Source organism: Pristiophorus japonicus, chromosome 14 (genome assembly GCF_044704955.1).
Source record: "Pristiophorus japonicus isolate sPriJap1 chromosome 14, sPriJap1.hap1, whole genome shotgun sequence".
Lineage (NCBI taxonomy): Eukaryota > Metazoa > Chordata > Chondrichthyes > Pristiophoridae > Pristiophorus > Pristiophorus japonicus.
Genome location: NC_091990.1, coordinates 161,263,598 through 161,277,033, shown reverse-complemented (window position 1 = coordinate 161,277,033; position 13,436 = coordinate 161,263,598). Strand labels below are relative to the sequence as shown.

Genomic DNA, 13,436 nt, shown 5'->3' with positions numbered 1-13,436 from the left:
CGAGGGTGCAAACTTTTTCTCGGCGGTGTCAGGATCGCCCCGCGGCCCCAAAATTTCAAAAGCCGAAAACCCAGCTCAAAGGATTGAACCTGTCCTAGGAGGAGAAGAATGGGGGCTGTGGGACCATAATGTTGATGGGTATGTTATCAAGGAACTCTCATCTCTCAGCAAGCTAGCTGGGTAGTGGATCATAAATGTAATCAGCAAAATGGAGAGATTCCTGCAACCAGGCCCCTGCCTGTTTAATATCATTTTAACAGGAGGTTGCAAACTAATGCGCTAATAGAGGTACAGACAGCTAACTCTTGATGAGAAGAGTTAGACCAGATCAATAGACCACTTACTTGATTGTTTTAAATGTGCCAGAATTGAAATTTCACCTCCTCTCCTCATTCAAGAGTGGGGAATATTTAACTTATAAAATACCAGATATCAAAGCAATGAGTGCCAATAACAGCTTGTATAGTGGGTGACTATCTGTCTGATATAATCTTCAATGCATCATCATCATAGGCAGTCCCTCTAAATCAAGGAAGACTTGCCTCCACTCGAAAAGTGAGTTCTCAGGTGACTGAACAGTCCAATACGGGAATTACAGTCTCTGTCACAGCTGGGACCAACAGTGGTTGAGGGAAAGGGTGGGTGGGGAGTCTGGTTTGCCGTACGCTTCTTCCGTTGCCTACGCTTGCTTTCTGCATGCTCTTGGCGACGAGACTCGAGGTGCTCAGCGCCCTCCCGGATGCTCTTCGTCCACTTAGGGCGGTCTTTGGCCAGGGACTCCTAGGTGTCGGTGGGGATGTTGCACTTTATCAAGGAGGCTTTGGGTGTATCCTTGAAATGTTCCCACTGCCCACCTTTGTCTCATTTGCCGTGAAGGAGTTCCGAGTAGAGCGCTTGCTTTGGGAGTCTTGTGTCGGGCATGCGAACAATGTGGCCCACCCAACAGAGCTGGTCAAGTGTGGTCAGTGCTTCGATGCTGGGGATGTTGGCCTGGTCGAGGACACTAACGTTGGTGTGTCTGTCCTCCCAGGAGATTTGCAGGATCTTGTGGAGACATCGTTGGTGGTATTTCTCCAGCGATTTGATATGTCTACTGTATATGATCCATGTCTCTGAGCCATACAGGAGGGCGGGTATCACTGCAGCCCTGTAGACCATGAGCTTGGTGCCAGGTTTGAGGGCCTGATCTTCGAACACTCTCTTCCTCAGGTGGCCGAAGGCTGTGCTGGCGCACTGGAGGCGGTGTTGAACCTTGTCGTCGATGTTATATTTGCAGACTATAGATATACTCTCTGTGTAGTCACTGTATAGTTGCATAATGTGGAAAGTATTTTTATCTAAGCTGATACCATACGGTATTTGTGTGCCTTTTGATTAAAATGGAGTCCTGGCCCTTCCAGAACTTTCTGCATTTTAGCAGTCAGCTTGCATAAACAGCTAAACCTGCTGTGAGATGGCTGATGGCCATCAGACAGCTAGGAGACAAGTCATGCTGAGACAAGTAACCCCCCATGGTGCTCTCCTATTGTCTACACTACAGGAGTTCCATGTCACCCCACCCTTTCTTCTAGCCATTATCTCTTTCCGAGACCTCATCCATTTGATGCAAACAGATAAACTGACCAGGAAATTGAAACAATCCTGACACAATACAAGACAGGTGATAGCCCATTACCTATGACTCATGGAGTAATGGCCATTTGGCTTTCTGATAACCCTGACAAAAGGAAATATCTGGACACCATGTCAGGACCAGGATATAGTAATTAACTCTTTATCTGTATTCACTGACTGTGAGACAGAGCAATACACAGGGAGAGGCCAGAACTTTGGTTTTACTGTATAAATATCTTGTTAAACTGAACCATTTCGGAGGTGTTCACTTAGCCCTTGACTGAGTGTGACCTACCCCTTGCGAGCAAGTAAATTAAAAAGGAAACTTCTACCGGAGCTGTAAGTGTCGGAGTCATTCTTTTCGGAGGTCGAGATTTCGACAATAAGATGGAGACTTGTTTACCTTATATACTATCAATAAGGTTTACACTGTGGATATACTATGCTGGCACCACTAGAGAGTGCAACTGGTGGAGACCGGGGTTCCCTGCCCTGGTGGCAGGGGCTGTATAAATGGGTAGCCACCATGCGGCTGGCTCACTCTGGAGTTACAAATAAAGGACCAAGGTCATTACAGTTTGAGTACAACACATTGCCTCATGGAGTCATTCATAAGTACATTACAGACATAACAGTCGATGTCTGCTGTTGTTGATAGGCTCCCGAGGTACGGAAAGTGGTCCATGTGGTCCAGGGCTGTGCCATGAATCTTGATGACTGGGGGCTAGTGCTGTGTGGCGGGGTCAGGTTGGTGGAGGACCTTTGTCTTATGGATGTTTAGTGTAAGGCCCATGCTTTTGTATGCCTCAGTGAAGATGTTGACTATGACTTGGAGTTCAGCCTCCAAATGTGCGCAGATGAAGCATCATCCGCGTACTGTAGCTCGATCAGGCCCGGAGATGACGAAGGTTGAACAGGTTCCCACTGGTTCTGTAGTTTAGTTCCACTCCAGCGGGGAGCACGTCAAAAATCTCCTCAACCGAGACTCTGCCTTTGACACAAGTGTTCTCGACTCCATCCCACAGCATGCTACCCGCCACTATCTCAGCAAAACCCCAGCCCTGCACAAGGCCATCCGTCAGCTCAAGAACAAGGCAACGGGAGCAGATGGAATCACTGCTGAGGCACTAAAGTATGGCGGAGAGGCGCTATTGGCACGAATACATGACCTCATCTCTCTCATCGGGAAGGAGCAGAGCGTGCCGGGAGATCTGAGATGCCGTAAGGGGACAATTCCGACTGTGGCAACTCCCTGTGATCAGCCACTAGGAAGGTTGTCGCTACAGTCCTCCTCAACCGTCTTCTCCCTGTGGCTGAGAAGCTCCTCCCGGAGTCACACTACGGGGTACAATGGACATGATCTTCACAGCGCGACAACTGCAAGAGAAATGCAGGGAACAGCACCAATCCTTGTACATGGCCTTCTTTGACCTCACAAAGGCCTTTGACTCTGTTAACCGCGATGGTACTATGGAGCGTCCTCCTCCGTTTCGGCTGCCCCAAAAAGTTTGTCGCCATCCTCCACCTGCTCCACGGCGACATGCAAGCTGTGATCCTGACCAACGCATAAACCGCAGACCCAAAGCACATCCGGACCGGGGTCAAGCAGGGCTGCGTCATCGCACCAACCCTCTTTTCGATCTTCCTCACTGCAATGCTCCACCTCACACTCAACAATCCTCACTGCTATCTGTTAACTACTAGCATTAGCTTCAAAATATTGTCCCCAACCTCTTCCACAGCAGTCTTGCGCAAGTACCATAGATAATGTCCCATCTGATCCTGCTTTTTGAAGCAATCTGGCCAATTTATTTTCCCAGTAAGCTGCGTAGGAATAGTAGCAATAGAGTCTGACCATGTTGGGAAATGTTATAAGCAGGAACTTATGAAAGCGAAATCATGCTTGACAAATCTTCTGGAATTTTTTGAGGATGCAACTAGTAGAGTGGATAAGGGAGAACCAGTGGATGTGGTGTATTTGGACTTTCAAAAGGCTTTTGACAAGGTCCCACACAAGAGATTAGTGTGCAAAATTAAAGCACATGGTATTAGGGGTAATGTACTGACGTGGATAGAGAACTGGTTGGCAGACAGGAAGCAGAGAGTTGGGATAAACGGGTCCTTTTCAGAATGGCAGGCAGTGACTAGTGGGGTGCCGCAGGGTTCAGTGCTGGGATCCCAGCTATTTACAATATACATTAATGATTTGGATGAAGGAATTGAGTGTAATATCTCCAAGTTTGCAGATGACACTAAGCTGGGTGGCGGTGTGAGCTGTGAGGAGGACACTAAGAGGCTGCAGGGTGACTTGGACAGGTTAGGTGAGTAGGAAAATGCATGGCAGATGCAGTATAATGTGGATAAATGTGAGGTTATCCACTTTGGGCGCAGAAACACGAAGGCAAAATATTATCTGAATGGCGGCAGATTAGGAAAAGGGGAGGTGCAACAAGACCTGGGTGTCCTGGTACATCAGTCATTGAAAGTTGGCATGCAGCTACAAGAAGGCAAATGGCATGTTGGCCTTCATAGCGAGGGGATTTGAGTATAGGAACAGGGAGGTCTCACTGCAGTTGTACAGGGCCTTGGTGAGGCCTCACCTGGAATATTGTGTTCAGTTTTGGTCTCCTAATCTGAGGAAGGACATTCTTGCTATTGAGGGAGTGCAGCGAAGGTTCACCAGACTGATTCCCGGGATGGCAGGACTGATATATGAGGAGAGACTGGATCGACTGGGTCTTTATTCACTAGAGTTTAGAAGGATGAGAGGGGATCTCATAGAAACAGATAAAATTCTGACAGGAGTGGACAGGTTAGATGCAGGAAGAATGTTCCCGATGTTGGGGAAGTCCAGAACCAGGGGACACAGTCTAAGGATAAGGGGTAAGCCAGTTAAGACTGAGATGAGGAGAAACTTCTTCACTCAGAGAGTTGTTAACCTGTGGAATTCCCTACCGCAGAGAGTTATTGAGGCCAGTTTGTTGGATATATTCAAGAGGGAGTTAGATATGTCCCATACGGCTAAAGGGATCAAGAGATATGGAGAGAAAGCAGGAAAGGGGTACTGAGGGAATGATCAGCAATGATCTTATTGAATGGTGGTGCAGGCTCGAAGGGCCAAATGGCCTACTCCTGCACCTATTTTCTATGTTTCTATGAACTATTCATAAAAACATAGCATAGCAAAAGAATAAGACAGAGGGTTATGTAAATTTATCTCTTTAGATAATGTAAAGATTTTTAGATGTTTTATATTTTGCCATTTTATTTTCAGATCCTCACAGTAGAGTGTGCCTTACCATGAACAAACCAGAGGATCCACTTAGTTCATACATTAATGCTAACTACATTCGGGTAAGTGCATCAACTGGTGTCAGAACTTCAAGGCGATTGATTCCAAGGCCAATCTTAAAAATAAACATCTTAACAATTAAAGTACCATTACGCTTATTATTGTGTAACTATGTGTAATTCCTATTAATTCAGCAGGCCATAGGTTACTTTCTGTGTAAGTTATGGAGTTATTATCTATTAAGTAGGATAAGTGTTACTTGCTGTGTGATTTATGGAGTGTTGAGCAGAGTAAGGATATCCCGCTGTGTAATTTCCAGAATTGATATTTATGCAGCAGACTGAGAGTTAGTCACTGTATAATTTATAGGGATCAGTTATCAGGGAATCATAGAATGGTTACAGCACAGAAGGCCATTCGGCCCGTCGAGCCCGTGCCGGCTCTCTGCAAGAGCACCTCGGCCAGTCCCACTCCCCCGCCCTTTCCCCGTAGTCCTGCAAGTTCTTTACTTTCAGGTACTTATCCAACTCCCTTTTGAAAGCAGTGGTTGAGTCTGCCTCCACCACCTTTTCAGGCCGTGCATTCCAGATCCTAACCACTCGCTGTGTAAATAAGTATTTTCTTCTGTCAATGTGGCCTGCAATGTGTCTGATGAGCTCAGTGTGTCGCAGTGCAAGCGACTGGGAGTTGTGTGCAGGGCTCATTGAACCCTCTAATATTATCAAAATTAAGGGGCCACCCCAATGTTCATGAGGAATAAGTGCTGAAGGGGACCATAGTTTAAAAGAATTTAGCCTCTCAGCCAAGTGTCTCCCCTCACCTCTGTTCCCATGCCAGCACAGCTCCTGTTACCACCTCCCCAGCCCACAACACCCAGAAAATTGCCTGGTGCAGAATGGGCAGCCAGCAGTCCTTCACTGGCTGCTGATCCTCAAAATTCAGCACTGGCATTCCTGATGAATTATGAATGATGTGCCCATAGCACGAGTAAATTATGTAAATAAGCTGCTGGCTTGCCTAAATCGCCAGCTCTGTGCAGGGGCTGTGCTATCAACCTTACAGCGTTCCGGTATAGTCAGCAGGACATGTACAGGAACTGTCAGTGAGACACAAACCAGCCATCAGAGCGAAATGTTCTCTCATACTTGATGTACAAAGTATCTAGCTATACAGGAGCTGGGAGCCATCTTTTATTAATTGTGCAGTGTATAGCATGCCTCAGTTCCTGCTTCCTTGGACTCCAAGGTAGTTGAGTGCAGGCCAAAAAGCTATATTTTCTCATATAAAAACAGAAAATGCTGGAAATACTCAGCCGGTCAGGCGGCATCTATGGAGAGAGAAACAAGAGTTAACGTTTCAGGTCAATGACCCTTCGTCAGAACTGGAATAATTTCGAGATGTAACCGGTTTTTAAGCCGGTGTCGGGGCAGGGAAAGGGGGAGGGGAGGGAAGTTCTGTGATAGGTGGAGGGCGGGAGAGATCACGGGGCTGAAATTGCCCGCCGCCAGAAAGGCGGTGCACCTACTGTTTCAGTTGTGTTTACCGGCGCCGTGGGTGTGGTGGCCTCTTGAGCGAAATTCCACTCTTTGGCTTTTTTTCCAGCGGCTCGGCAGTCGGTCATGACAGGGGGCGGAAGTGCGGGGTGAGCGGGAGTTCGGTAAATAGGAGGTGGGGGCGGGCGGACTGATTTTCTCTCTGTCCCAGGGCACTTGTTGACGATTCTGTCATTCCCATTTACACCCCCTCTCATCTCATCTTTTGTTTCTTAACTTGTCCCATTACCATCTCCTTTTGCCCTGCACCATCCACCCTAACAAATACCTTCCCTTTTGTTATTTCTTCCATGCCCCCCTTTCCCCGCGCTGACACTTTCTTAAAAACCTATTAATTACACCTGGAACTTATTCCAGCTCTGACGAAGGATCGTCGACCTGAGATATTAACTCTGTCTCTCGCTCCACAGAGGCTGCCCGACCCGTTGAGTATTTCCAGCATTCTCTGGTTTTTATTTCAGAGTTCCAGCATCCGCAGTGTTTTGTATAAAGTTTCTCACACTGTGATCCCTTGTGACTGTGGGGTTAGCAGGTGTGTTGTGCTCTGTGTCACTACGGGAGGCTTGTGCAGGATATGTTGTGGTAATTTTTGCTCTAACACTGGTACTGAGCTGATAACAACGTGTGTTTGCAGGGCTATGGAGGGGACGAGAAAGTGTACATTGCTACTCAAGGACCAACTGTGAACACCGTGTCGGATTTCTGGACAATGATTTGGCAAGAGCGGTCAACCATTGTCGTCATGATCACAAATCTAGAGGAGAAGAATGAGGTACTGGAACAGCTGTCCGCACCAGGGACTCTTTAGGCCTGTTTTTTAAATAGAGGGATATGACTTGCTGAGGCAATTGTCATTAATCGGTACATATTCTTGTTCCTAATCCTTTTTTAACTTTTCCTTTCATTCATCCTACTCTGAAGCTGCTAACTGTTGATGGGCTATCAGTGCCTCACGCATGAGCTTTATGCATGTGAGTTTAGACCGTGAATGCCAGCAAGGATTTCAAATGTGGCAGCATCACAGCACAGTCTGATCTTGTCTTCAGCTGACCCACCGATGCACATTTTCAGCATTTGCACCACTGCCCGGTACAGCTAACTCTAAACAAACTGAGGATTGACCTTTCCAAGTCATTATGCCTCAGTGCCATAATGCCAAGCGCATTTACCCATGAAGCACTACGTTCTCCTGTATTTATCACCCAAATCTCAATTTTAACTGGTGAGAGTCGGGTGGGCAGTAAACACTCCCAATCTTAGCAGCGTGATGCCCAGGAGACTTAATTCCTGGGTCTTATCTGCATTGACGCAGGCTAACTTCTGAAACCGATGGGAACGGCCGCAAGCCAGTGGGTGGGTGGGAGTTGCCGGAGACCAAAAGAACGAGTAGGGGGTCAGGAGGGCACTTCTACAACTCCCTGCCTACAAAGAAAGTCCAAAAAAAGTAAAATCACTTTCCTTCTTGGGCCTCCTCTGAACACAAGACCATAAGAATTAGGAGCAGGAGTAGGCCCCTCGAGCCTGCTATGTCATTCGATAAGGTCATGGCTGATCTTCGACCTCATGTTCCTTGATTCCCCGAGAGTCCAAAAATCTATCTATCACAGGCTTGAATATACTCAATGACTCGGTTTCCATGACTTCTCTTCCCGCAAGGTTGGCCTGGCAGAAAACCCGACATGTGTGCCATTTCACTTGCTGAGAGCAGGTTAAAATCAGGACCTTGATTTATGTCCCACAGACGATTTTAATCGCCTACCAACCTGATTTCTGGCAGGTGGGCTGGAGTTTAAATCGCCTCACTAGTGTCTGTAAAAATCGATTATCATTTTAATTTTTTTCATTAATATTACATACCTTCCTGTGAGTGATTACAATCTATTACTCTCTCTTTATTTCCCCTAAGCTGCACACACCCGAGAATGGGTAAAGGGCTGCTTTCAAGCCGCTGCCATTGGCACTCAGGTTGACATCAAAAGTAACAAGCCAAATTGTGCAAAATTGGAAACAGTATATCGACATATTTAATACCATTAATAACTGGAATAAGATCCTCACTGATACTTGGGCCCAGGGTCTCTACAGATCACGGGGAAGAAATTAACTTTTTAAATTTTGAAAATTTAGTATCAGGCGATAAGGTTTCTGAACTTCTTCTAAATTGGGCTTTCTGGGCCCAGGAAGGAAGGGAAGGTAACTCATTCGCTAATGACCTCAGTGGGGTGCTCCAGGAGCATTAACAGCACAGCACTACCACATTTCAGGTGACTTGGATTCAGCAATTGTCCTTCAATCCTTCAGTCTTGAGGTGGTGGAGCTAGGCCTGTTGGCAATGGCTGCACCCTCATGATGGCCAAGTTGTGCAGCAGGCAGCAGACAATGACAAAACGAGTACAGGAGGGCTGCTCCCGAGCGCTTAAGGCAGCGGAACCGTTGCTTGAGTACTCCAATGGTCTGCTCAGTGATGTTCCTGGGAGAAGCAGGGCTCTCATTATATGAGCGCTGGGCACGAGGGTTGGGGTTGCGGAGGGGAGTGAGCCAGGTGCAGAGAGGATAGCCCTTGTCTCCCAGCAGCCAGCCGCGAGCTTGATGTGGTGGCTGGAAGCGAGCAGGATGAATGCATTGAGGTTGCTGCCAGCATAGCGAGCATTGCCGGTGAGGATTTGCTGTGTGTGGTCGCACACCAACTGCACATTATGAGAGAGGTAACCTTTGCGGTTACGGAATACCTCAGGATTGTTATGCATTCCCGCAAAGTGATGTGGGTGCAGTCAATGGTGCCCTGCACCATGGGGAAGCCCGCTATCCTGGCAGAGCCACATGCACAGTCGTGCTACTTCTGTCTGGCCATGGGTAAGGAAACGTAGTGCCTCCTCCTTCTGTACAGAGCATCTGTGACCTCGATGCAGCAATGGATGCCAAACTGGGAGATGTTGGAAATGTCTCCTGATGCACACTGGAAGGACATTGAGCACGTTGGTGACCTTGACTGCCACTGAGAGCCATCCTCAAAGTGGTCGTAGGCTTGAGGTCTGGTTGCAGGAAGTGTAGAGCTCTGTGACCATGTCCTTGCTGAAGCGCAGCCTTCGAACACACTGTTCCTCAGTGAAATTGATGTAGAAAACTACTGCCGGAATACCCGGCAAGGGTAAGGCCTCCTGTTGAGAGCCCTGTGGGGCTTCCGCCCTCTGGCCACATTTTGCAGTGCTTTTCTGTGACACAGTTGCCTCCGACGGAGCGCAAGGTCCAGTGCCACCACAGCCACCATGAAACTATATAAATGTTGGCGTTTCAAATCGGCTCTCAATGAAGGTCACGAATATTTAAGAGCCACAGCACTCCTTCAACTGCAAATCGCTCAAAATCGGGGACACTAACAGTGAATTCTATTGGAATACGGAGGCGTGGTCATGACTGAGTCCAAACCTGTCTTCACCCAATGCCTACACAAATGCACTTTCCAGCAGGAGCCACTTGATAATGATTAGCAGGAGTAGAAACCCTGCTTGCTTTCCCACACCACTAGCCAATGGCACTGAGCCCTGCTCCCCCACTCTCCTCCAGAGACTAGCTAAATCATCACAGACCAGCAATTGCACCTGGGTCATCAGGGGAAGCTGCTTCTGTGCCAAATATTAATCTGTGAACACACCCTCCTTAATAAGCCACCTGAGCCCAATTTTACTGGCGATTTATTAATTGAAAACTAGTAAGATCCTAATCCCCTCCGAACTGCAATCTAACACTCCGTGCATTGAGTTAGCAACACGTGCAACCTAACGTTCCCATTCGCTCAATCTGGATTAAAAATTGTCTATTCTGGGAAAAACATATATATGGCGAATATGTTCAACTTTCATATCACAGTTCTCAACTCTTCAATCTTCTGACTTAACTGCTCTTTTTAGAACTCATTCCTCTGTTTCCTTGTTTCAGAAATGTACAGTGTATTGGCCTGAGGATCAAGCCAATTATCAAGGAATTGAAGTCATTGTAAACAATGTTCTACATGCAGATGACTACAGTTTGAGAAACATCACCCTGAAGGTAAGATATGTGCTATATTTTGTTCTTAATCTCGGGCTTCATTATTGGATCAACAGTTTTGGTGAAAAACAAGTTTTATTAATCTGAACTAGAATATTATCTGCCATTGCTTTGACTCCTAACAAATAATTATTTCTATCTATTCCTATATTTTCATTGTTTGATCTCTACCATTGCACATGCAACAAAGATGATTATGGGTATCAAATATATAAGAATTTAAGTGATAAAGAAAGGTTAACAAAGTTGGGTTTATTTTCTTTGAAAAAGAAGAAATTGGACTAAATCAGCAAAATGAATTGGACAGCATGCTCACTATGGTGAAGAGTTCGAATACCACGAGACATAAGCTAAAAAAAGGAAATAAAAGTAAGAAGGAATTCAGGTGGAAACTTTTCAAAGTGTAGTTCGGTAGTGGAAGAAGTTACTAGGAAATTTATTTAAGCAATCATTAGAAATGGGTTTGAGGTAATTAGATGCGTTTCACAGAATCGTCAAATAATACAGCACAGAAGGAGGCCATTCGGCCCGTCGAGTCTGCGCCGGCTCTGTCGAAGAGCAAACCAGTCAGTCCCACTTCCCGCTCCTTCCCCATATCCCTGCAATTTTTTCTCTATCAAGTATTTATCCAATTCCATTGTGAAGGCTACTATTGAGTGTGTATCCAGGCAGTGCATTCCAAATTCTAAACATTCCTGCGTCAAACAGCTTTCCCTCATGTTGCCTCTGGTCATCTTAAATCTGTGTCCTTTGGTTCTCGGTCCTTCAGCCATTGGAAACAGTTTGGCCTAGAAATTCGTCTCGGGCAGTGATGCAAAACGGGCGGAATCGGATCAGCCGCCCATTACACGTGGTGCCTGATATTCAGTTCCACTGCAGTCAATAGAACTGAATATCAGTCGCTGCATATAACAAGCAGCCAATCTGAGACGAATTTCTACCCCTTTTTCTTTACTCTATCTAAACCCTATATCAAATTTCCTCTTAGCCTTCTCTGCTCCAAGGAGAACAACCCCAGCGTCTCCAGTCTATCCATGTAACTGCAATCCCTCATCCCTGGAACCATTCTCGTAATTCCCTTCTGTGCCCTCTCCAAACCCTATACATCCTTCCTAAAATGTAGTGCCCAGAATTGGATACAATACTCCAGCTGGGACCGTTTTCTAGGATTAGCACAACTTCCTGGCTTTTGTACTAAATGCCTCTGTTTAGAAAGCCCAGGGTCTTGTATGCTTTATTTCATGCTTTGTTAACCTGTTCTGCCACCTTCAAAGATTTGTGCACAAACACCCTCCAGTCTCTCTCTTCTTGTACTCCTTTAAAATTGTACCATTTAACACGTACTGTCTCTCCTCATCCTTCCCACCAAAATGTGTCACCTCACACTTTTCCATCTGCCATGTGTCCGCCCATTTCACCAGCCTCTCTATGTCCTTTTGAAATTCATTACTATCTTCCTCACTATTTACTACACTTCCAAGTTTTGTGCCATCTGCAAATTTTGAAATTATGCCCTGTACCCAAGGTCCAAGTCATTCATGTAGATCAAAAACAGCAGTGCTCCCTAGTACTGAACCTTGGGGAACTCCACTGTATACCTCCCTCCAGCTCGACCACAATTCTGGTTTCTATTCCTGAGCCAATTTTGTATCCATGCTGCTAGCACCCCTTTTATCCCATGGGCTTCAATTTCACATATTAACACATAATGGGTTCAATTTTCTCCAGTTATCTGCACCGTTTTTTTGGCAATTGCCACTTTTTTTGGTATAAATTAAAATCTCCAACTTTTCCCAAAGTATCTGTGCCAGCGTAACTCAGCTAGTCACGATTTTTTTAGGTTAGTTTTTTTTGCGTCATAGGGGCGTAACCTGATGTCTGCACCAGTTTTTCAGATTTAAGCGAGTTTGGCCAATTTACATTTTTCCTAGGACGGCCTATGTGACCACTTCCAGAAAACCTTCTGGGCACTTCAGAAAAACCAGCGCACGTTAAAAACTCAGCGCAGAAAGACGCCATTGTTTTTAAGCGAAGTTTTGGAGGGAGTCAAGAAGACATTGAATATGCATCATCAAGTTTCATTTTTTCAAACTCAAAATGAAGAAAATGGAAGTCTGATGCAATTCTTTAAATTTGAATTTTTTTCAAAGTGCCACGCCACCATCGAATATCTCCTCACCGGGTTCGAGGGTTGGAGCGTTGGCCGGCAGCATCGCTCCCTCGCCCGGACACAGGGGCTCGGCTTCAAAAGAAGCCCGGTGGGGGTGTTTGCCGAGCCTGTGTCCGGGCGAGAGAGCGATTCTGCCGGCCGACCCTCGAGCCTGGTGAGGAGACGTTCGGTCAGTGGTGGGCTGGTACTTTGGTACTTTGAAAAAAATCTAAAATTAAAGAATTGCATTCGACTTCATTGCCCCAAATGTCCTCATTGAATGCCGAGCTTCCTGTTCTAAGCAAAGCTATTGCGCGTGCGCAGACCAGGGTGTGGTCAATACTAGGGCATCCACCTTGGGGAGAGAGAGAGCAGAGAAGCTTTAACTCATTGCCCTGCTGTTTTGAGCTTCTTGCAAAGGTACAATTTAATTATTGGGGCAATTTTGACAATGCCTTCTGCATGGTGGTGCTGTGGAGGAGATGATTGATTCGATGTCATCGCATGAGGAACATCAGAGCACGTAGGGTGATGGGCAGGAGGCCTTACCCTCGTCGGGTATATCAAAACAGGCGTTCAGACCTGCACCTAAGTGATGCAGACTGTGTCAGAAGGCTGCGTTTCTGAAAAGAAGTTGTAACCGAGATCTGTGAGTTGGTCAAAGCAGACCTGCAACTGAGGAGCGTCAGGAGGACTGCTTTGTCAGTTGCAGTGAAGGTTACAGCTGCACTTTCATTCTATGCATCTGGATCATTCCAAGCTACAACTGGGGATATGTGCG

At 46.4% G+C, this 13,436-nt stretch overlaps 1 protein-coding gene across 1 annotated transcript in view; it reads left to right on the top strand.

Annotated features, from left to right (window-relative positions):
* The window catches only part of ptpn5 (protein tyrosine phosphatase non-receptor type 5), a 146,236-nt gene that overhangs the window by 75,356 nt on the left and 57,444 nt on the right, over window positions 1-13,436 (top strand). The window contains exons 7-9 of the mRNA XM_070898651.1: window positions 4,889-4,968; window positions 7,094-7,231; window positions 10,396-10,506. Coding sequence (XP_070754752.1) covers window positions 4,889-4,968; window positions 7,094-7,231; window positions 10,396-10,506 — 329 coding nt within the window. The remainder of the gene's footprint in view (window positions 1-4,888; window positions 4,969-7,093; window positions 7,232-10,395; window positions 10,507-13,436) is intronic.